The sequence below is a fragment of the Patagioenas fasciata genome, chromosome 1 (genome assembly GCF_037038585.1).
Source record: "Patagioenas fasciata isolate bPatFas1 chromosome 1, bPatFas1.hap1, whole genome shotgun sequence".
Taxonomy (NCBI): domain Eukaryota; kingdom Metazoa; phylum Chordata; class Aves; order Columbiformes; family Columbidae; genus Patagioenas; species Patagioenas fasciata.
The window spans coordinates 176,014,154-176,038,269 of NC_092520.1; the positions used below are offsets into that span (position 1 = coordinate 176,014,154).

The 24,116-nt window shown below is 52.3% G+C and overlaps 1 protein-coding gene across 1 annotated transcript; it reads left to right on the forward strand.

Moving 5' to 3' along the window:
• The first annotated feature begins 3,613 nt into the window (after positions 1–3,613).
• Positions 3,614–20,741, forward strand: PDGFB (platelet derived growth factor subunit B). Its single transcript, XM_065857317.2, has 7 exons — positions 3,614–4,569; positions 10,919–11,015; positions 14,201–14,284; positions 14,770–14,975; positions 16,683–16,824; positions 17,222–17,391; positions 18,573–20,741. The coding sequence occupies exons 1-6, from the start codon at positions 4,414–4,416 to the stop codon at positions 17,356–17,358; spliced, it is 822 nt and encodes a 273-aa protein (XP_065713389.1). The 5' UTR covers positions 3,614–4,413; the 3' UTR covers positions 17,359–17,391; positions 18,573–20,741.
• Positions 20,742–24,116: the final 3,375 nt, after the last annotated feature.

Consider the following 24,116-nt stretch of genomic DNA (forward strand, 5'->3'; position numbering starts at 1 on the left):
TTGATGGCTCTGGCAGCCCCACAGAGTAGGCATAGGGATTGCTCATAGTTCTCCTGAACTTAGAGACTGGAGCAAGAGCACCACCTCAGTTAGATACCTTTGAGTGGGCGGGCTGACTACACGTTGGCTGTCAACACCTCCTAATTTCTTTCCATTGATTGTTTTTCAAAATAGGACTCATCATGGAGAGGCTGAGACATCTCAGATGTTCAGACTGAGTCTTGCTTTCCATTGTAAGTCCTGTTTTTCTTCCTGCTGTTTCACAATTCTCTCCCCCTCTAAAAAAAAAAAAAAAAGAAAAAAGATCTCACCCCTCACATCATGCCTCTGTGGATGGTGGCTAGGAGATCACTTTTTCCACCAATGTGAGATGAGGGGAGAGCAGCCTTGCAGCAAGGAACTGCCTATTGTCCTCTGACACGTGTCGCCCTCCTCCCTAGTGATAAGAAAATAACTGAGGAGATGAGTTCAGCTGTTCACAGGTTTGAAAGCCGTAGTGGCGGTGAAAGTGTTTTAATAAGAAACCCTGCTACAGGCCCTTATGAAATCTCTGGTTTTGTTGTGGTTTGTCTGTCAGGCCATTGTTAGCCAGAACAGTTGAGACTTGACCTTGTCAAGTTGCGATGCTCTGACAGGTCATTTTTACAATCCAGCTGCTTCATGTAGCCTCAAAATATCTTCCCACCATAGGCAACAGTGCTTTCAAGCTCTTATTCTGTGGCATCTGGGACACCAATAGCCCCAAAGGCCTCCACACCCACCCCGCAGGGCAGGTGAGGGGAAGATAGATTCATGCCCACTAGATTTAAGGGTTCATGAGATAAATGACAATCTAATTTCACAAAAGCCAGAGCACCCACCTGGCTCAGGACACAGCAGTTTTAAGTGTGTGCACCCCTGTTGAACTCAATGCCTTTGGGACTGGGCCAGCCTGCATCTAAAGACCTCACTAGAGAAAAACCTGCCCCTATCTTAAAAGCAGAAAGAGTAAGGAAAAGCGATTGAAGCCCGAGCAGCTTGAATATAATTTTGCTCTATTTCCAGGCAGACTCATAGGTAGATGATTAGTCAAATTCCAAACATCCTCTTCCTTGCTGTCTGGACGTTCAACAGGGATTAGCTTTTTGTTTCTGGTGTCGAGCTTCTAAAAACTGCCCGGCATCATCCACGTGAAAATAAATAACTTTATTTCTATCCCAGCTTGTATGTAACGCAGCCGGATACTAAAAAAAAAAGAACAAAAAAACCCAAAAAAACCCCCACACCACGTGTAGGCCCCCCCAAAAGCAAGCCCTGCAGTAACTCTTATTGCTACTGAGCAAGAAATTTGCAGCAATCCCTGTTAGCTTACTGCTGAGTCGTTCTCCTCTCCGGCAGCAATATCTCTCCCTGCTGAGGAGTTTAATCAACCTTCCCACACACAGGCTGTTCTGTCCTGGCCAGGCAGCCACTACGACATGGGGGACCCCCTACACAGCTTGAACAAGGTGGTATGGAGGTGGTGGAGCCACACCAGGTTATTTGAGGGCAGAGATCCTCAAACGGTACTTGAGCCTCCATTTACCCCTTCTGAACTTTAAATATGTAATGGGGTCATGGACATTTGGGACCTAGCTGCCCTCAGCTCTCTTTACATAGATAGAAGGACTTCCAGAAGCTGGTTTGACCACTCCAAATCCTTGATTTTCCCCCTACTGACCACCAAGAGTTTCCTACAGATTTCAGGAGTTTCAGCACCAAGGTAGGCACTAGGGTAGAAGCTTCACCCTGCCAGGGGGTTGGAGCCGAACTGTCATCACGTGAAATGGCTGGTACACCGCTGGCAGGCCAGGACAGAGAATGTGGGGAATTCTAAGAGTGCCGTGAGGAATTTTGGGTGGGACAGGCCTAGAATGGCTGGAGCGTCTAAGGTAAAGTCCTGTTAAGGTCTCTGGCTGTGGATATGATCAAAGGTATGCACTGTATTTCCACTTCCTCACACTTGAGCTCCAAAATTGGGACTGAGCCACTTCAGACTTGGTTTGAGGGACTCCCAGGACATCCCTTATCTCTGCACTCATGCACTTCAGATGGCCCATGCTTTGTAGCTGGCATGGCTGTGATGAACTCCCACCTGTGGGGAAATCTGCCTGCTCTTCTTTTGGGTTAGTGTGAAGTGTCAGCAATCCCTTGCCACCCAAGAGCATCTTGACATGCTGCCCTCCTGTAGGACCTTTCATTTTCTGTTTGAGCTATGTGTCCCTGTGACAGGAGGAACAGAGGAGCTATGCTGTTTTAAGAAAGCTGTGGAAGACCCTCAGTCCTCCTTGTGTCCCTGTGCTTCCTGACCAACATCAAAGTCAGACTCAGGGCTGTAGCTAGTCAAGTTGGGAGGTGTTGTCAGATACCTACTACAGAAGAGCATTTGGTGGCCTGCCTGCTCCTTGGTTCTGGTAGTTGGTCCTTGTACCCAGACACTTTGGACGGTGCATAAGCAAGTGCTGGTGCAAGACTGTGTGTTTCAGAGTGGGCTGGCTGCATGAGACTTGCAGTCACCCAGATAGTCTAAGGGAGCATGTGTGATGCTGTGAGATGAGGCCACTGGCATGCCGGTGGGTGTATGTATGCATGTATGTGAGAAAGGAAGAGAGTGGGAGAGAGTGAAGGAGAACACATGGATACCCAGGGATGTGTGAATGAGACAAAATTTGCACGTAGCTATGCATGCGAGTGGCTCGAATAGAAGTGCGTGCGTAGCATAGAAAAAGCAGGGAAGATGCTTGGGATTCAGAGCGAACGCCTGTGGTGCATGACAGTGCAGGAACGTATCGGCGGATTGGAGCCTGCACAAAGATGGTGCAGAAACCCCTCCTGGTCATGCCCAGAGTGTGCTTTGTGGGTGTGCAACTCTGCACCGGGAGATCGCTCGTACATACATAGAAGGGTGTGTGTACGGGTGTTTTCTCCATAGGATATGACTCTTTCTTGAACTCACCTGTTAGCACCCTTCCCCACCCCATCCCTCTCCCCCCCCCAAGCAAATATCTGCTTGCTTAATTTCCCCTCAGATGTTTATTACATCGTGGAGATAATCATGCAGCAAAATACCTCGCGGTGCCATGAGCAACACCAGATTGCCTTGTAGCAACGTTTAAATTTCTCTGGTTTGGGTTGTTTTATTTTTTTTTTCCCTACACACAAAGAGACGTAAGATATTAAAGCCATCTCTCTCCCTGGAGCTAGTGGTGTAGCAGGGCAGGGAAGAAGGTGAGTGGAGCTTAGAGAAATGGGCTCCAGACTGCAATAAAGACGACCTGGGGCCAAAAAAATAACAAACTACCATACCGGGAACTCCTTTCTTCTTATCTCTTGTCAAGGAGGAAGGAATTTCTGTCCCCATTCCTTATGCGATATTAAAGCCACATTATATGTGTTATTACAGCATTAGTGATTTTTAATTAATTTATCATTTAAATTAACACACTTTTATTTTGTCAGCAATGGACTACTACTCCCTCACTAGATTTTTCGCCTTGGTCCCCCGCCAAGAGGATGGCAAGTTATGCTCCACCCATCTCCTCTCCTTTATAAAAGGAGCAGCCCCGAGTGCCAGTTTAGTCTCTCTTGCAGCTTGCAGACTAAAATAAAGACCCACCGGCTTGCTCGCCTCCCTTTCAATTTTACCTTTTCTGCCTTTTTTTTTTTCTTTTTTCTTTCTCGTTGCAACAGAGCGCGGGAGGCAGCAGCGGCTCTGCTCTGAGGCTTGTCAAGGCTCAGCGCATACACACACACATGCACGCAACCCAGAGCAAAAACATTTGCTCTCACCTGTCTCCAAACCCAAAGCAAACCTCAGGTCCAAGCAAACTACCAACCCTTCGCACGAGAAGGCACCCAAGCCAGAATCTAACCTAAGGGGAAGAAATTAAATGTGCAGCAGCAACTTTTCGCTAAAAAGCAAGCAGCCGTAAGGAAGAAAAGGAGCATTTAAAGAAAATGACATCTTAAAGAAGAAGATTTTATTTTTGGATTTCACACCAAACTTTGGAACAAAGTTGGTTTTTTTTAATAATTATTATTTTGTGCGTATTTTTCTAAGAACACTGAGTCATTCTTACCTGCATGTAAAATCTTTTACATATATATATATTTTTGAAAGGAAGAAAATCGAGAAGAAAAATAGCATGTGGACCACCTAGCAGAAGGCAACGCCAAAGCATCCCTTGCAGCGAGACGGACGTAGGCTCTGGATGCGTATAATTTCGAGGGACTGCATTTTTTTTCCACCGGGCTTATGAGATAGCAAGAGAGGCAGGCGAGTCACCGAGAATTACTTCTGTCTCCCCTCACCACCACCTCCTCTCCTGAGGGCTCCTGCAACTCTCGCCCCAGCAGCCCGGCTCGGAGGGGACATGGGAACGCGCGGCGCCCCCCATGCCTGAGGCCGGGCGGCCGCGGGGCTCTCTGCGGGAAGCGCTTCCCTCCCGGGGCTCGCCGTCCATGTGCCCGCAGCCGGCGGGGCCTGAAGTCGGCATGAATTTCGGCGTGGTCTTCGCGTTCGTCCTCTCCCTGCCCCTGGCCCGTATGGAGGTGAGCTCCCGTCGCCGGCAGCGGGCGGTGCTGCCGAGCTGCGAGCCCCGGAGCGGGCGGGGGGAGACCGGCGGCGGCGCCTCGCGCCCCGCAGGTGCGGCGGGGTGACGCCCGGGGGTGGCGGGGGGGCAGCGGAGCGGAGCGGCGGTGGCGAGGAGCCCGGGGCGGGCGGCGGCTCTCCTGAGCCTTGCCGAGGGGAGGGCTCGGCGCTAATGGCGGGCAGAGCCGCCCGCCCCCGTGTGCGTCCCGGGCTGGAGCCAGCGCCAGGCTGGTGCGGGTGAGCAATCCCAGATTGCTGCTGGGGAGCCCTGCGGAGCCCGCAGCCTCCTGCCCCGCCGGCAGCTTCGCACAGAGGCTGCCATCCCGGGGCACAGCACCAGCCGGCGGCTGCGCCCAGCCTCTCACCCCCTCCGGTTATTTTGGCATCACAGTGGCGTGCCTGGGGCAGGAACGAAGCCCGGTTAGTTGCCACCTCCAGAAAAACGCACTGGGTGAAACGCAACTGGGCATCGCCAAGGGCCAGGTGGGAAAAGGGCCGGGGGGCTTTCAAAGGGGCGTGGAAGGACAGAGTGTGGCTGGAGACACTGATGCTGGGGTGGCACAGTAATTCGGTAAGGTGTGTTTCTAGCTGGGAAGAGGCTGAAGATGAGTGTCCTGCAGCCCTCCTGCACACTCTGCTTGGGGGGAGGCCGGTGGTGGATTTGGCTGATGTACATACACCAGCCCTCTTTGGTTTCCCCACGTGAAAACCAGAGCCTCTTTCTCCCCTGAGCCATGACTGAGGAATAGGAGCCCCTAACCCCCAAATCCTTTGACCTCTGCTGTCCCGTTTCATCAACTGATGGTGAGCAGATTGAGAGGATCAGAAAACCCCTCACAAATTTACCCACAGCGCTCAGTTACCACTTCAGCTCCATCCAAAGTGACTCTACCCATGGGTTATATCTGCAGCTTGGGAACTGTCAGGGGCAGGATATATCCTTCTACCAAGACTTTCCTCCCTTTGCATCATTTCTTTCTCTTCCTTCCTCATTTTGAGGCAGCCCTTCTTGTGGGTGGCAGAGAAGGGGTTGCGTACGAAGCATCACATCACCTCTTTATGGGCCCATTTTGCCCTTGCCCAAGCCGCAAAGGGAAGCAGTTAGAACTGTGGGCTGCCCAGTGGTTATGTTTGTTTTGGGCAGAGGATGGTATTTCCTCTGCGGGTGGCTCAGATCTCTTTCTCCTGTGCAATGCGAAACATCAGCTATGGTTGGCACTGGAGAAGGGTGAAGATGGAAGTGTCTGATCCCAGGGGGCTGTTATTCTGTGCTGGAATCCCATTAAAAGACTGCACAGCTCTATGACAGCCTAGTAAGGTTAGAGTTTGGGAATTGCAGCTCCGGGTTTCTTGAGAGGAATTGCGCTATTCATCAGTTTATGACCAGAGAACCAAGTAGGTTTCTGCTTGGGTAGATACTTCTGCCTGCAGCTGGTCCCCACATCCACTTTGAGGGCATCGTGTTCTGCACCAGGTGCATGCCACACAACTCCTACCAGGCTGCTGAGCCGTAGTCATCCTCGAAAAGGGGCTTACACCTCCTCCCCAGCCCTGCAGGAGAAGGTGCATGGGCAACAGCAGTTCACCCTGATCAGCAGAGGCCTGAACCAGGAGATGGAACCTCCCGAGTCCCTCTCCCTCTTCGATCACACCCATCTGGAGCTGGAGGGCCCTGGAGCTCTTCCAGTAGGAGGGAGTAGCACCTCAGAGGGAAGGTATTTGCCAGTTGGGAAGAGAGGATGCTAAACTCATTTGCATTTGCCCTGCGGGCTGTAATAGTTGCCTTGCAACATTTATAGAGCTGGGCTGAGCCCAGTGTGGTTGTGCTGGGGTGAAGCCCCACTGTCAGGGCTTTCTGGAATTCCCGAGGAATGGGGTGCAGCCGGGTGCTTGCTCTAACCTCAGCCCAGCTCCGCATCACATCTTCCTGGTGCAAGGCTCCTGGGCTCTTCCCGAGTCTTCTTAGCATGAGGTGGTGACAAGGACAAAGCAGTGGAAGGCGGGGTGGATGACATGTCTGGGGTGAGTGAGCTCGTGGAAGGAGCCAGACGAGTCGTCCCTGCCTCCCCCTCACCATCAGCTGACGTGCAGCAGCAGGGGGGAATGACAGTGGTTCCTGCGCTGTTTCCAGTGCTGCCGGCACCCAGCTGGTCCTGGGGGTGAGAATGCCTCCAGCCCTCGCAGGGGAGGTGTGGGAGGTGTGTGGAGGAGCAGGGTGGGGCAGCGGAGTCCCCCTTGAAATGGGAAAACGGTGCATAGGTCTGGATGTATTTTAAGAACATGGGCTAGATCAAACATTAAGTTCGATTCTTTTAAGGGAGGAAAATGTAAGCCACTGTGCCACATGGAAGAGGCTTGTGTGAGGAGGGTTGTGCCTGTTGTGGGGTGAGTCGTGTGTGGGTGTCAGGGTCCCCTGTAGCCAGGAGTGGTGCTGGGAGGGTGTAAGCCCTGTGCCAGGGGAACAAGAGCCCCTGGGGTTCAGCGGGCCTGTGGCAGGTGCTGCCAGTCTTGCTGTCTGCCAGGGAATGCAGCAGAGTCTCCCCTTAAGGTCCTTACATCAGCTTCAGAGGGAATTAAAAAGAACGGTTGGTTTTTTTTTTTTTTGCCTGGTTGATCATTCAAGACCCTACTGCCAAGATCCCTTGCCATGGTCTCTGCAGAGGCTCACAGGAAAGCCCTCCTGTCCTGGGTAGAGGAGCAGATAGCTGAGTGCTTCCCTGCCCTGGGCTGGTGGTGCTGCCACCCTTCTGGACTTCTGTGTGCAGTCACACATAGATGTGTAGACACACAAAAAAAGGAACTGGAGGAGTCCTCACCTTGGGAGTGTCCTTGGCTGGTTTCTTTGAGCCCTGAGGGTCTGCCTTCCCTGCCAGTTGCACAGTCCTTGCTCCCTCCTCCTCTGTATCTGCTGTGCTACCAAGAAGGACACACCTTCCAGCAAGACTCTGAAACCCGTGCCTGTGAATAGCTGGAGGAAGGGCTGGAGCGCAGCCCTGCATATTCCCTGTGTCGGCTCGGCAGCAGCTGGTCACAAGGGTACCTTTCGGCAGCCCTGGTGCTCAAATCATCTATTTGCAGAAAGCTGCAGAGGCAGTGGATGGTGAGGTTAGGGAGGAGGCTGATTTTTGGGGAGCGGGGACAGGGGGACTGTCATGTTTGCAGGATTTGCAGCAGGCAAACGGCACTGCTGACGTCTGGGAGGAGGGAGGCAAAGCTGACGTGCCCAGAGGCCCCGGCGTCACAACCATGGCGCAGAGCGGCTGCTGGGCGGGCAGGGCCCCTGCCCAGGTGCTCCGCTGCCTGGTCTCAGGTGTGCCCTGGATCTCGCCCCCAGGTGCCAGCAGCCAGGAGAAGGGGACGCGACATCGCTGCTGGGGACTGGCAGAGTGGGGAGTACCCCTGTGGTTCAGGGGAGAGCCAGGCACTGGGTGCAGAAGGACAGAGGGAGGGAAGAATAAACTTACTTTCTTCTAGGAATTCAGGGCCTCTCAGGAATACAAGGCCAGGCCTTGGGGCTCTTGACAGCCAGCCAGGAGTCCATTGAGACAAAAGTCTTCTTTGATCTGCTGCAGAGTTAAAAAAGGAGATTGTTAACCTGTGTTAGACAAATAACTCCAGAGGAGCTGCTAAGCAGGAACAGCACCAGCTGCTCAGGCTGCTCTGCTGAGTATCCCACCTCCTGCACTGCTCCTCTACCTTTTGACCCCATGGGATCAGGTGGAGGTGGCTGGTGGACCTCTGCTTCCCTGTGTCCCATTCCCACGAAGGGCCTTGGTGTGTGCAGTGCCCTGATCTCAGAGCTTCCCAGCCACAGGGCTGGGATGGGGGGCAAAAACATGGCTGTTCCAAATCACAGATCCCAAAGGGAGCAAGGAAGAGCCGTGCAGCTCAGGTCTGCCTGGCTGCTCTTAGGCCAGCCTTGGACACGGCTCTGCAGCACAAGAGGAAAATAAGGAGCTTCACAGGCTTGCAGTTTTCACTGGCAAAGCTCACTAACCCTGGAGAGGAAGACAGGATTACGAGCCATGTGGGCTGGCGATACACCACAGCCATGCTGATAGTATCTGCAACAAGAAAAAATATGCGCCTAAAACTGCTGCTGTGGGCAGAGAGTGGAGCTTATTTCCACAGGCAGTCTCCAGCAATCCATCTCCTGAGGGCCTGTATTTGCAGTCCCTGGCTCACGTCTGTTCCCCCCGCTCAGTTAGCAAGGTGACACCTCCCAGCTTGCCTCCAAAGTCACCGAGCCTCGTAACACCTGCCCACGCTCTCCCCTAGCGAGTGCTGGAGTTTAAAATAAAGTTCCATTTCCTACATGTATCAAGTGTCAGGAAGGACCAAGGGCATCCGTGCAAGGCAGCATTTGTACACAAATGTGTTTGGCTGACAGGTGCAAACATTAAAAGCCTGCAATTTCACCGCTCAGTGCTGAGCTCTGGCTGCAAGTACTGGGAATTGCAAATGATCCCTTTTCCCGTAAACGCTGTGTGTGCATCGCGAGGAAGGGAAGTGCTGCAGAGCCTCTCCAGCGCTGGGCTGTTGGTCCTACTCTTCCTCACGCAGCAGGAGTTGTCAGAAGGCATCTTCATTTCACAGCTACTCAGTGATCCCTGAATTATACAAGTCTCTCTCTGGCTGTGCATTCATCACTGACACTGCTTCTCTCTCCCTCTGAGACTGAGGAAGTAATGCCTGGGGATGTAAAATCTGCTTTTTGCTGCAGGCAGACAGCCAGCTCTGTGGTGAGATGTGACAGTGACAGAGATGGAGCGGGTCAGAGAGGCTCGATCTGACTTGAGCTCTCTGGTCGATCTGGCTGCGGAGGTTTAAGACACGTTAGTGTTGTCTGCTCTGCAGCTATCCTGGGAGGCTTCTGCCCGTGCCTCGGGCTGCAGCAGCCTTCAAGCCACTGCGTCCTAGTTTAAGTTATAGTCTTAGAGGCTGGGCTAGCAGGGCTGAGGGAGCACTGTTAGTGGAAGCGAAGGGCGGGTGGCCAAGGGACAGGCACGTCTGGGAGGATGCCAGGTCCAAGCAGCCATGCAAAAGCGGCTGCAGGTTTGGGCTAAAGCCCTCAAGCTTTAAAAGCCAACATTTAACCACCTGCCCAGCAGTTTCTCTCGACTCCAAGTGGAAGGGAAATGAAGGCAGACAGGGAGGGAATAGCTGTGTGCTGGAAGGACCACACACATGCGACCAACTGCCCATAAAACCCCACAGGAAAATCCCTGCATTACACAAGCGCACGAGCGAAGTCCTCCTCTCAGTTACAGGGGCATGTGTAGGGCTGTGTCTCAGCACCCGGCTGAAAGAGCAGCTTTTCCGCATGAGTAGCCCTGAAAGAAGAGAGCTAGGAGCTAAGCAAACACTTTGGCCAGTACTTTCCCCTGTCTCTTTTTCTAGTCTTTCGGAAGTATGTTTTAATCAGCGCTTGCTTTCCCACACTGCTCCTTTGTAGTCGTGTTAAGTGCTGTCACTGGGGCTCACTCAAGTCTGGTGCCAGGATAGAATTCCCAAGAGATTGATGGCGTTGCACCTGCCCGCACAAACCCTGAACTTGACCCGTTGTCTGATGCCTATAAACCTGCTTACTTAAGTTTTTTTGGCACTGGGCTGCAATGACATCCAGTCTCCCATGTGTTTTCTTTATCCAAATCAGCTCCTCAGCCCACCTCAAACAGCCTTTCATGTCCTCCCTGCAGCATTTGTGGTTTCACCGCAGGCTCACGGTGGAGCAGCTTCAGCTGTGAAGGTCAATCTTCCTCTCCACCCCCCCACCTCTTTTTTTATTTTTTTAAGAGTATGCAAATGATGGATAATATTGGGCCGCTGTGGTTTGAAAAACACGCGCACGCACACGCACATCCACACGATATCTGACAAAGCCCGTGAGGGAGTTTCATAACAGAGGGAAATATTGGGAAGGTTTTATCTGATAGCATAAGGGAAGTCTGTTAAAACGCCTTTACTGCGGGCAGCAGGAACGAGAGGCCACCTGGAGAAGTCATACAGCACCGGAGAAGGAAGCCTTGCTGGCTGCTTGCATGGCTCTTGGGGCTCTGCTCTGTAGCCCAGGCATTTTTTTGCTTTTTCAGTCTCCTGACCGCTTTTTGAGAGGCAGCAAGACAAGCTGTCTTGCTTGTGCTCAGGTTTCAGGCTCATGCCTTCACGAGGGTGCCTTTGCATTTGGCTGGTTCTGTTGTGCCTCCTCTGTGCTCCTTCGATTCCCCTCGCTCCCACTCCATGACAGTATTTGCAGATCACCTCTCTAATGCTTGTTTCTCCCCTTCTTTTCTTTTTGTCATCTGGCAGGGGGACCCCATACCCGAAGACATTTACGAGATTTTGGGTGGCAGCTCAGTGCGCTCCATCAGTGACCTCCAGCGTGCCCTGCGGATAGACTCCGTAGGTAAATCTCCTCTTCACCGAACACTCCTTTATTTTTTCTTAACTCTTTAGGGGAGAGGGAGGGGATATTCTGTTTTCCAGCAGGCACACTATCAACAGACCTCGTTGTAAATATAGGAACCACTCAGGAGCCCAAACTTGGCTATTTACAGACCCAGCCCCCCTGAAACCTGTGGGAGTTGGGCAACTAGATGCATATTTAGATCTCTTCCTAACTGCCTAGTCTATCAAGGGACACAGGCTTTCAAAAATAATAAGAGATGGGCAAGGTGAGTGCAAGGAACTGAGGTCAGCACTTTTTACCCTGGAAGATCCACAGTCAGCAGGGCTTGAACTGGCCAAGGATAGTTTAGGAGGTGGAGAAATGGGAGGTGGAAATAGACTGATAGAAGAGGACAGGTCTGAGTGGGTTCAGGTTTAGCACCCACAAAAGGCCCTGGGCTCCCAGAGGCTCTCAAGACGGGAGCAACAGAGCCCATGTCCGTAGGTGCGATATGGGACAGGGGCTTAGTCAGGGCAGCGCCGCTTCACATCCTGCCCCTGCATCGGAGCTCCGGGGGCTGCGATGCCTGGGGTCACTTGGCCGGGGCTGAGGGCAGCGAGCAGCGGGAGCGGCGAAGTGTGGAGGGGTCGGCACGTGTGGGAATTGGAGCACGCGCCGCCGCGGCTGGGCTGGCCCAGGAATTTATTTATAAACGGTCTCTTCAGAGCAAATTCCTTTCTATTCTAACTCTGCTCCCGCCCGTCGTCCCCCAGCCCCCCAGCTCGCCTTCTCTCTCGTGTTTTGTCTGTTTGGAGCTTTGTAATCCTTGCCGAGACACTATCTACGGGGGAACAGAATTTCCTGCTTTTGTTTCCTATGCCAGTCCAACCACTGGCGCAGTCTCAAAAGCATTCCCGCTGCCTTTCAAAACGGCCCTGGAGGGGCAGGGGGGGGAAAGCGAAGGGGAGGGCACCAGCTGCGTTCAGCTATTGTTTGCCTTAGAAAGAGGCGACGAGGCTCCCCACCACCACCACGGCCGCTCCCTGCCCTCACCAGCTCCCTCCTCCTCATCCACGAGCCACACAATGGGGCAACTTCCAAAATTAGCTGTGCTGGATTGTCCCAGGCTGGTCCCCCCGCCCCAAGCTTCTTCAGTGCTGACCCGGGGTGTAGAAGGACAACCTGGGGGAGGGAGGGACCCAGTTTTCAATAGGAGATTTGTTTCAAGTCAACAGTTGTTGCTATTTTTTTTTCCTCTCCTCTCATCAATTCAACCTCTGCACAAAAGGCAGCCCCCACCCTCGTTTGATAAAATGCCAGGCGGCACAGGATGAAGGAGTGGGGAAGGAGCCACTGAGAAGATGCGTGCAGTCTGTCATGTCCCGTTGTCTAAGGAACAGATACATCTATATCATGGTTACTCACCACCCTCACAGTTAAGAAACAGATTGTGCTTCTTCTATTGGCCTGAAAAGCCCAGGGGTACGGGAGAAGGCTGCAGAGCTTTCCGTCACTGGTTCCACCTCAGGTCCCAGATGAGAAAGGCTGGTCAGGGTAACAGAAAATGGTCCAGTGAAGCTGTATCTCTCTTACACCCTGTGGCTCTCAGATAGTGGCTGAGGGGCATCACCATTTGCTTGCCCTGTGTAGAATTACTGTATTACCAAATAATGGTATTAGCAAAATAATCCCAAAGCAACTGGAGCTATTCCCTGTGCTCTCTGCACACCCTCTACGTGTCACAGCTGCTGCCCTCCTCTGACTGCACAGGGAGCCAGGATTAGACAGCTCCAGGAGACAGATGAGCTATTGCTCTCCTGACCTTAAATGCTACTGTAGACCCAACAACAGAGGTGTGTAGAGTCGGAGTCATCTCCCTTAACTGTGGCTGCCTGCAAAGCAAGCATGACCGTCTAAGCCTGTCATCCAGACACCCTCTCTAACCCCTGGGTGACTATATGCCCTTCTAGAGCATGATCTACCAGATCTCAGATTATGGGTGTCTGCCTCAGGGCAAGATAAATGGCATCCTATAATTGATCACAGCTCTCTAGCCACTTTAAAGGGTTTCTGTCTGTCCAACTCATCTGTAGATGTTGACTGCACAGGCAAATGATTCCTACCTCACGAATACAGCCTCAATACAGCAGTTGCCTAAGAGCTGATCCCCACTTCCGCTTATACGAGGGTTGTGCTAGGGCAGGACTGAGGAAGAGGGATGGGACATGATAGGTATGGGAAGTCTGTTCCACTGCTCATCTGATAAACAGAGATCTTCCACTGGCCCCAAATTCCCTTTAAGAAAATTGCTCCCTTGATGCTGACGTCCATTCAGCTTCCTTCAGCTGCTAAAGCAGGTCTGAGAAGGAAAGAGCCGTGGCTGGGTGGGAGCTGTCTCTGAGCGCGGCCATTGTCCGGAGCTCAGGAGGGGCTGCGCGTTGGAGTGCTCCGTGGGGACTGCGGGCATTTCTCTATTCAGTGCTTCCTATGGGAAAAAGCAGGGGGGTGGGAGGGAACTGCTCAGGGCTGGCCTGAATGCTTTCTGCCTTCCTCTCCCATCGCTGATGGAGCTACCTCCAGATCCTGCGGCTTACCTTAGGGTAGGATAGAGGAAAACTTTATTTCAACTTTATTTTTCTGTTCTTATGTCATAAAACTGACTTTAACCTAGAGTGGTTGCAGTAGGTTGGGGAGAGAAAGCAAACACCCCACCTCCCACCCATCATCCTCTTCACCTGCCTCCTCATACCCCAGCTCTCCCAGTCCCAAGCCATCCCAGAAAGGCACCTCAGTGTTATATACCATACATTCTGCTGGTCCCATCCAGTCTTTGATGCTTCTTGTTGTATCCTGGTCTCAGCCACCTGATCTGAATCCCCCTGTTACTCCTGTCTGACACCAGAAAGTGCTGCTGTAGGCCTTGTCACTCTTGATCTGGAGTTTTCCACTTCCAGCCTGACCAGGACACCTCTTTCATGATAGGCTTGTTGCTTTGAGCTGCCTAGTCTGAGCCAAGAGCAAACCTAGAGTCTCCGTGCTCCAGCACAGCTGTGACCTTGCTGGTGGATTTACACCTAGCACCATGTACTGGGGCCATGGCTTGTCCCACGTCTCTGCTCTCTGCCCGATGAGCAGAGCAGAAGTGGCTGCTGTCTTCTCCTGCCTCTACCTGGTGCTATGAGGTCATGTCTTTGCCTTTGCAGAGGAGGATAGCTCGAACCTGGACCTGAATGCAACTCAGCCCGGTCAAAACCCCGCGGCCCTCTCTCGAGAGCGACGAAGTCTAGGTGAGCCGGGGGTGTTGTACCTTGTGATTGTTGGAGCACTCGCTTGAGAAGCTGTGGTGGGTGCAGATGCATGTCTGAGATATACATGTGCGAGGGTAGAAGTTATAGTGCACATGGATGTGCGGGCAGATGAGAAGGAAGGTCAGGGCCTTGCATAGAAGCTGGGTGTTACACTCCAGGAGGGCAGGAGAGGGAGTCGGAAGCTCTGTAAGCTGCTCTGCTTTAAATCCCATTGGTGTTGATTTGCTTTAAAGAAGTGTCATCTTCTGCCTAGGACTGCCGCTGCAGTGAGAAGCATCTTTTTACTGTGGGCTACTCCACAGAGTGCAGCAGAGAGGGAGCTGGAGGGGTGGGAGAAAGAGAAGGAACATGTGTGTGTGTGAGAGCTGTGTGGGGTCTTTCTCTCCCAGTAGAGGTGGCTGCAGAAGGCTGGTAACAGCTGCAAAGCCTGTTTCATCTCCCCTTCTTCTCTTGGCCCTCCGTAGATGCTCTGGCAGCAGCAGAGCCAGCTGTCCTGGCGGAGTGCAAGACACGGGAGGTGGTCTTTGAAATCTCCCGCAACATGGTGGACAGCACCAATGCCAACTTTGTGGTGTGGCCGCCCTGCGTGGAGGTGCAGCGCTGCTCCGGCTGTTGCAACAACCGCAATGTGCAGTGTCGCCCCACTCAGATCCGCGTTCGGCATGTCCAGGTAAGGGAGATCCCTCCTGCTGCTCCCTCCTCCCGCAGCCCACCTCCATTCCTAGCCCCCAAAACCAAAACCACAGCGGGTCCTGGGTGCAAGGCCCACACTGCTGCCTCACACCCCCTCTGCAGTCACGTCTCCTGCGTTAGCCACGCAGCGCTGCAGCCTCTGGCACGGGGTGATGTCTGCGTCGGCTGCTCGGGGCGCTGGTGCTGTCCAGCAGCTGGGGACTGTCACTGTCACAGAGCTACAGGGCACCGTCCCCAGCTGCAGCTCCACTCCACGGCTATTCCTGTGCCTGGAGGTGGCCTTGGCTGCTGTGTTAGAGCAGAAGAAACAGGACACTTTCATCGCGGGAACTGTTTTTGATGCAAAAAGAGGAGGGCTGGCAGTGTCAGTGCTTCATCCTCACGCTGCTGCCACAGCTTCTTCCCAAGACACGCACTGGAGCAGCTTCTTCTCTTTCTCAGCCCCACAGTCACCTCTTGACCCACTCCAGCGGCAAGCAGACACCTGACGGCTAACCTCTTGCTCTGATCCTGCCCTCCTCACAGCCACCAGCGATCTCCTCACAGCTTCCTCCCAGACAGCTTGTATAAAAATAATACTCATCCCGTACTAAACCTCTGCCTGAGTCGTAAGAGACTCCCCCAGGCAGGAGGCAGAGGTTGGCTGGGAGAAGTTGTATTCACACAGCCCTTTTCATCAGGAAATTCCTTTCTCAGAAAAGCCAAGCCAAATGAGGGGAAAATGGGGGGGAACAGGAGTTGTTTTTCTGGAAAAAAACAAGTGAGAGGTCAAAAGCCAGCCTGAAAAAGTGACCTGGAAATGGTTTCTTTGAGGACAGAGGTCTCTCTATTGTTTGGCTGGAAGTGTTTGTCTAGTGAGCAGCGTGTGGTCTGAAGCGTGTGGAGTGGGCTTTCAAGGAAAGATAAACAGCCTGGCTGCTTCTGCGCTGCCTGAGGGATGCTGCTGGGGGCAGTGGGTTTAGAGGAATTTGATCCCAGACGGGCGGCTGAGCAAGTATTTTTAGCTTGCAGAGCACTTCAGGGACCGCGGTCTTGTTAGATAAGCTGAGTGGGGTCAGGCCCGGCTGCTCCTGGAGCAGGAGGATGCCTTAGGAAGCGGGTGCCCTGCGGTGGGATGTGGAGCCGTGAGTCTTCCCTCTGAGTCAGCACTAGCGGAGAGTCCGAGGGAATTTCCAGAGCGCCGCCTTCCCCGCGGAACACTGAGCTGAGGGCTTCAGCCCTGCCAGTCATTAAAGAGCTTGAGACAAATCCAGACAGGCCTCAGCAGAGCTGGTGAGGCTGCGTTTGCTTGCATTGGGCCCGAGTTTTTCTCCTTTTGCCCTTCCTGTAGCATCCTGTGGGAATTAATTCTGGCTGCCCCCAGGTCTCCGCCATCACAGTCTGTCAGAAACAGGTCAGCATGTTCTGCACGTCCCATGTTTCTGTCTGTGATCAACCAGTCAACCTGCTTCAGCAGCAGCAGTAATTAGGAACCGGGGAAACAACCAGTCACATCCGAACTTGCCTGGTCTAGGTCTGCTCTGCTGGTGTGTACAGAACTAGCTGCCATACACACCACCACGAACTTGAACCGTGGTCTATAAACTGCTTTCTAACCCTTCAGGAAGAAAACCAGTACTGATTATTTTTACAGAGTGGGAGCTACAGCTGTATTCATCTCTGTGTGCCTCTCCCTTCCAAACAGGTGAACAAAATCGAATTTGTCCAGAGGAAGCCAAAATTCAAAAAAGTCGTTGTGCCTTTGGAGGACCATGTGCAGTGTCGGTGCGAAGCCGTGTCCCGTCAGCCCCCCCGGAGCAGCCGGCCAGGGCCACGTGAACAGAGACGTAAGGATCTTGGTGTTAGTAGAGCAGAGGGAGGGGTGAGAATGGAGGCTGGGGAGAGGGAAAGAGCCCTCCACTGGTTTAAATCTGCTTGACTCCAGTGAATCCCATGGGCCTGCACTGGTTTATACCAGCCAAGGGACCTTTCTCAGGATGTCTGCCTGCCAGCAAGGGGATGGAACCGAAGGGAATGAAGGAGGGGAAGATGAGAGGTGAAGGGAAGGGACAAGGGAGAGTGCAGAGATTGTGGAGAACAGAGGATGAGGGACAGAAGAACGGAAGGAGGAGGCCTTCTGGCCCTCCTGTTGCAGAGTTCTTTGTTGATAATGGGTGAGGAAAGATATTTCAACATGACCCGGCTGTCCCTCGCTGTACAGACACTCTCCCTTCTGTTTGGCAGGTTCGTCACCGTCCTTCACCACAGCCGCTGCGTCACAGAGGCAGCGAGTACGCCGGCCGCCGGCACAGAAGAGGAAACATAAGAAGTACAAGCATGTCAACGATAAGAAAGTGCTGAAAGAAATCCTCGTAGCATAGAAGTGCTGGCAGGGGAGAGAAAGCACAAGGCAGGTAACAGCAAGCTGCTTTTCTGGTCGGGAGCAGCGCTCTCTCGGGACACGGTTCTGCCTGAGCAGCTCGGGCACTTTGCACAGCACCAGCTGCTCATTCAGTGTGGGGCTACTGCAGGGCCTGGGCATCATAAAAACAGGGCTGAAGGGGAAGGACTAGGCAAGGTGTGCACTTTATTTATGGCTTTAGCGCTCTTCATTGCAACCCTGCTTGCTCTGGGGCCTGCCCTCTCTGCCTCTCCTTCCAGGTAGAGATTGAGCCTGACTTCTCTTTGCACCTAAATCCACTCGGGGTCCATATAATTAATCTCTTCTGTGAAACAACTCCTGTTCTCCTTCTCTATTGATTCTCCGTTGAAAGCAGAGAATTATTGTTGCTCTGGGGATCCCTTTTCTTTTTATTTCATTAGATGAGTTGACAGAAAGACTGAAAAGAAAAGCAGCAATGCTTTTGGTTCGTCTTTCTCCTAGCGGGAAGCCTGTGTGCATAAGAAAGGTCATACCAGGGGAAAGGAGAACTGGAATCTCTGGCAAGAGATCTGGACTTTGTCAGTCCAGGGCCTGATTCTTCTCTCCCTGACTTGTGTAAACAGGAGTAATTCCCTTGTCATCAGAAGAATTTCAGTGCTACAAGGGAAAATAAAATAAGCCCCAGTGCCCCGTGAGAGAGGGGAAGGTGCAGTAAAGAAAGAGTAGCCAGGAAATAGACCTGGGGGCCTGAATTTAGAGAGAGGTGGCACAGCCTGACAGGGAAAGCTCTGTCCTGTGACTCAGCAATTCCAACCCATCAAATGAGCCTGGGCTGCTCGCTTCGCATCCGCTTCCCCTCGCCTCGCCTCGGGAGAGGGGGATGAGGGGCTTCCACGGCATGTCGGGAGCTGGGGATGAGGGGCACCGGTCAGTGTCATGGGATTGTCATTCCCACACTTAGCATGATGAGGGCTCCAATTATCCCAGGATCCTCCTGGCCAGCCCAAGGATCCCAGGGCAGAAATAATGCAAACTCATGCAAATCTCAGCTCTGTTCAGGGGAAAAAATAGAGAAGGTCAAAAGCCCTCCGGGGCTTCTAATCTGGCACTTGGACATGAACACTTTCAGAGGAGAAAATGGGAGAGGAGGGGAGTTGCAGGGGCAGAGGGTTACATATTCTAATGCAGTGTCTGTTTTTGTTTCACTTCCAGGTTTATTTAATATATTTGCTGTATTGCCCCCATGGGGTCCTTGGAGTGATAACTTTTCCTCTTTGTCCGTCTGCCTCGATGTCTGATTCAGACAGCAAATGGTGCTTCCCTTTCCATCAGTGGACCTTCTCCCACCAAAGCCTCTCCTTTCTTTCATTTATTAGCATAATTTTAAAGTTTTACACACACACACAAAAAAGGACAAACATAACCTCTCTCTCTATATATATATATCAGAAAAGAACAAAGTACAAATAAAACCATGAACCCCAACAGCCGCAACATGCAACAAGGACAGGACAATGCCTTCCCTGCTCCAGAGGACAGGATGGGAAACATGAAAAGGAAAGCGGGTCCAATTTCTTCTGAGGGGAGAAGAAAAATAAATGGACAGAGGGTGGAAGGGGAATATTCTCCCTTCCCCTCATGTTTCTCGTAAGGCTGGGGGGCCCATCTGAGATCAACACTTGCACCGGGCCTACGTTTTGAAAACAGGCATATCTCAGATTGCGAGTGGCAACCAATGATGGAAAATGCACTAAGGACTTTTATCGCCCTACCTGGACAGATATATATATTTTTAATGTGCGTGTGTATATTTTATTTTAAAAAAGAAAAACCAAAACCACTAAGATATACAACATCTCGGGGAACAGAACAACAAGAACAAAAACCCACCACAAAACAAAACAAAGAAGCCAAATGCATTCCCCTGCCCCTTTCCCCTCCTGCTCCTGGTGCTGACTGGAAGGTGTTTAGATCACGGGGAAGGAGCAGAGGGCGGCAGAATCATCTCCACACCCCCGGCCCCTGCCAAGAGGAGCCTCTTTGCACATGCTGGTGGAGAATTCAACTTTCCAGGCTCAGACTCTGATTATTTTTTAAATTCACTCTGTATGTGTGCGCGTGTATATCTGTGTATATGTGTATATATATATATACGTGTGCGTGCGTGTGTGTGTGTGTATGTGTATTTATACATGCATATATAAATATATATATATATATGTTCTTAAATGGATTTCATTCCCCAGTGGCAGGAAGCTCTGAGGCATGTGCGTGCATCGGTATTGTTGGGCTGGCAGAAAAGCCCAGTGTTACTGCAACGTGCCTGCGAGGCCCAGGATGGGACAGGCAGAGACATCATCTGATCTGTCTCCGTCTTGTTGCCCTTTTCTCTCCCTCCCCACCAACCCCCCAGCACAACTTCCTTGCAGGAGGTGAAGCGGCACCACGATGAGACCAGCAACAGCCAAACTTAGAAGCATGACTTAATCTCAGTGAGCTGTCCTTGCCTGTGCTGTGGTCCTGAAAGCAGAATCATGTCATTCCCCCGAGGGTTTTAACCCCTTCATGGTGTCCTGCGCACCCTTCTCTGTTCTCTCTGTGCCAACGTCCCCACATGTCCCATCTTTTTTCCTCACCTTTTCTCTCTCACATTCCTTCTGGATTTTGCCCCTTAGATGGTACCAGCCCATCTAGCTTGCGAGTTGGTCCAAGATGTAGCAGCTGTGTGTAGGTATAGAGAAAGAAATGAGGATGGTTTTTGCAGTTGGCAGCAGTCGTCTGAGACAGAAGTGAGCTCTTCTAAGTGAGGAGGACTCAGAGGACGACTGGAGGGTCAGTTGTAGAGTCCTTGCTCCAGAGGAAGGAGGGCTCTGCAGTCAGGGGCTATTTCTGCACACCTACTACTCAATCACTGTTAGCAGAAATGTTATGCATGAAGGGAATTTGCAGTGTCACCTTGGTGTCCTGGTGCCGTGCTGGGCACTACAGAGTTACGCATGCAGAAAATGCCTGTCTGGAGCTGGCATGGCAGTGCTCCTCTTCCCCTCCTGCCTCCAGCTGCTGCACCCCTTGCACACACACCCCCCTGTTGTGGGGCAAAGCCCCGGAGGGAGCCAGGGGAAGGGGGTGAAGCCACAACCTGAAGCTGTTACAGATCACGGAGGGATGCTGCTCTTGCGTCCTGCAAGCCCAGAGCACTTCTCGCACCACTGCCGAGGCGGCATGTTGCTCCCTCCCACCATCTCCAAGCCCTCAAAGTCTTAAGACACTTCGTTTTCCTGTTCCAAAATCTGTTTCCTTTGGTTTGTAAAGATGGTGAGGTTTTATTTTAAGATTTTTTTTTCTTTTTTTTTTTAAAAATGTAAGATTAATTTATACTCAGTACTGTATTTAAAGTTGTAAAAAAAAAAAAAAAAAAAAGAAACCAAACCTCTCAACATTTTCTCTTTCTTTTGTGGAGCTGAATGAAATGCAGAGGCCAAACCAGCTCACTGTGGGGTACAGCGGGATTCCCAGGGCCTCCAGTTCCGTTTTCAGGACACTTACTCTGAGATTGCAGAGAGAAGCGACCAAAGCTGGGAAAGTCCTGGGAGCCCACGCACAGCCCTGCCCACGGCCAGCAGTGCCGCACTTCTCCTTCCTGCCTGTCCCCCCGCTCTCAGACTGGTTTGGAGTGACTCAGGTGCTGGGATTTCATCTTGAAAATGTCCCCTGCTCCTTCGCTGCTGCGTTTGGACACCCGGCCAGAATTTCCCTGTGCTTTCATCCCATCTCCGGATTCCTCTGCTTTGAAGGGCTTGGGACAGTCGGCAGTGTTTACACTCCCAAAGCTGTACAAACAGTCGGCCCCTTCCCTCCTTAGTCACATCGTCTAGACAACGGCGGTCCTTCCCTCCCTCGGAAAGGCCTTTGTGTTTCCCTTTCCTCCCAGCAAGGGAGGTATCACACATCTGACATGTGGGCACAAAGCTGTGGGGAGTGAAGACATCTGCTGCCCCGTGCATCAGTTTTGGGGTCCCCTGGCACCTGCATAGAACCCCCAATCCATGTCTCAGCTCTGAGGAGCACAGACCCAAGTGGGGACTCGTGCTGCAGCAGCGAAGCTGGGGAGCTGGGCGTATGAGTGTGCTCCAGGCTCACCTCAAGGACATGCCTGGTGTGTGCCTCACTCCAGCATGGTTCATTTTGGGATAAGGATTTGTTTTCCATGATCCTCCAAAGGGAACTGAATTAGGGGTGAGCTCTATCTGCCCCTGAGGATGGAAAATGGGCAAAATCACAGCAAGGGTAATAATCCCATCCCTGCTCTGACTTCTTTAGGATAACACAGTGAGAAGAAAGATTTTTGGTATGAGACTTCTTTGGGCTTGAGGGTCTGTCAGCAGGGAATTTGGGGAGCAAGGGGTGCAGGGAGGGGTACAAGGCACAAGATATGTGGGTGCATCAGCCTGGACCAGGGGTGGGAGGAAGGGTTTGGCAGGGGCCAGCACACCGCCTGGCGGTGGTGGCCCCAGGGGAGATGTGCAACCCCAGCTGCAAGCGTGCGCCTCTGCTTTTCACAGCTCAAAATGAAGCGGTGCCGAAAGAAGCCGAGGGCCCAGGTGCCTGTAGCTCGCACCTCAGCAGCACCACTTGCTCGCAGCTCCCTGGCACGCGTTCAGCACGGGGCGGTGCGGGGCGAAGGAAGACGGACGCCTGCACCGCTGCTCAGGGCTGGAGCAGGTGGTTTACATCCACCCCGTAAAGCCAGGCTCGGGAAAGAAATCCCAAAATCAGCCCCAGGAGGGCTGCAGCACATCACCAGCAAGCATTTTGTCTGCTCAGGGGTGCCAGCTTGGCTCGCCTGATGCTACGGGTGATTTCAGAGGAACTGGGGAGCCTTGGAAGCTCTCCCTGGTTTAATTGCTCAACTGCTGCTTTACCTAAAGGCCCAGCCTCAGGATATATCATTCATCAGGAGGTTCATCTTTCGTTGGAGGGAACACATCCAACCTTCGCAGAGAGGCTTCGGCGGTGGGTCTTCCTGCAAGAGCACAGTTCCTGAAATCAGCAGGCAGATGGGAGGGGGAACTCGTGGGCTATTTGGGTGCAAAAAGCAAACCCTCTGTGTTTTAAAGCCAGGCTTCAGGCTTTTTAGCATTGAGGGTTTGCAATGCTAAAGCCGTTGCATGGCTAAATGAAGTGAAAAATCAGTTTACAAGAGTTTCATCGCTGTGCCAAGGGAAACCCTTGACTCTTTGCTTATTTTATTTGTGCTCAGGAATGCGAATAGCTTAAGCTCACCCCCACGGCTGGTCATGGCTCGAAGGAAGAGCCTTCTTCAGCCCAGTCATGCAGGACAGAGCCCACATGGGCATTCCCCTCCCTGGTGTAAGCCATGGCCCCATGACAGTTTGTCCCACTGTCCAATGTGCCCACACTCTGGACACGGCTGGGAGAGGGTTTGGTGGGAGCCGTTTCCATCTCACGGGACCCTGGGGTGGGATGGGGATGTGTCAGAGCGTGGCCCCGTCTTTCTGTCCATGTGTGAATGCCTGGTGTGCCTTGGGGGTGGAGAAGCTGGCTGTGCCAAGGCAAAGGCAGACTAAAAAGAGGGGGGAAAACATGAAGAATTTAAAAATATTTAGGAAAAAACAAAACAAAACAAAACCACAACAAAACCTCCTCACCCAAGCGTGCAGCTGTTCCCCACTCGCCTCCATGCAGCCTGTGACCAAATGGTGCCATCGCCTCCCGCCGAGCCATGATCTGCCCGTGACCAACTGAACTTGTTAGGGGCTTGGGAATTTCCCATCTTAAAAGACATTGCGAGGAAGCCAGGCAGCCTCGGCTGTTTTCAGCTTTCATCACAAGGTTAAAGAAATGATGGAGTTCCCCAAAAAATGAGCAGAAGGAGAGTGGGAACTGGAGGGACCTCCCTGCAAGTGGTGTGGGCACTGGGTTAACACAAGACCCTCAGTCATAGTGGTTGGTCTGTGGGGCTCTTGGCAGAGCAGCCAGGAGGGTGAAGAGATCAGGGTATAAATTATGGCAGGGCTCACCTGCCATCCATTTTTTATCCCCAGCCAGGCAGATACCAAACAGGACTCTGCAGTGCCATGGTCTGCCTTGGGTTCACAGCAAATGTCATAGCAAAGCCAGGAGGAAAGCTGCCTCCAGGGAAGCAAAGCCCTACTAACTCAATAAAAGAAGCTGTTTGCAAGCAATTAAGCAGAAACCCAAACATGGCAGGGAGCTGGGCAGCAGGGAGGTTTGTGGCTTGACAAGTCAACATGAATTTCAAAATGTTTGCTGTGATTTGCATTTTGCACGCGCTGCAAAAACCAAGAGCGGATAGTGCAGAGATGCTGGGCAAGCAGCTCCAGTGCGGGTCTTGCCCTGGCAGCTTTGGAAACCCCCAAGTTCCCAAATGCCCTGACCTTTGGCCCTGACCACCACTGGTCAACGCAGTCAGCAAAGGTAAGCTCTGCTCCCCAAACCCAGGCCCTTCTAGGGTGTTTTCTGTGGGAGGAGAAACTATTTTTCAGGACGAATCCCAACGCAGACCTGGGGAAGAACAGAGGAGAAGGTGTTGACTACTGCTGGTCCCTGCAGCACGGAGATGACTGTGAGTGATGATGTCAGAGGTAAAAGCAAATGAAGTCAGCACAGAGAAAGCAGTGATTAATGAACCAGGGTGTGATTAATCAGCCAAGGTGTGCTCCAAGAACGAAGTCCTTATTCAGACATGCATGCCTGCTTGCAGCCCAGGAAGGA

Excerpts from the sequence above, each read along its gene's own strand:
- PDGFB (XM_065857317.2), top strand. The coding sequence starts at position 4,414 with ATGCCTGAGGCCGGGCGGCCGCGGGGCTCTCTGCGGGAAGCGCTTCCC. Across the intron at positions 4,570-10,918 it reads TGCCCCTGGCCCGTATGGAG|GGGGACCCCATACCCGAAGA; the intron begins GTGAGCTCCCGT and ends GTCATCTGGCAG. Across the intron at positions 11,016-14,200 it reads CCTGCGGATAGACTCCGTAG|AGGAGGATAGCTCGAACCTG; the intron begins GTAAATCTCCTC and ends TTGCCTTTGCAG.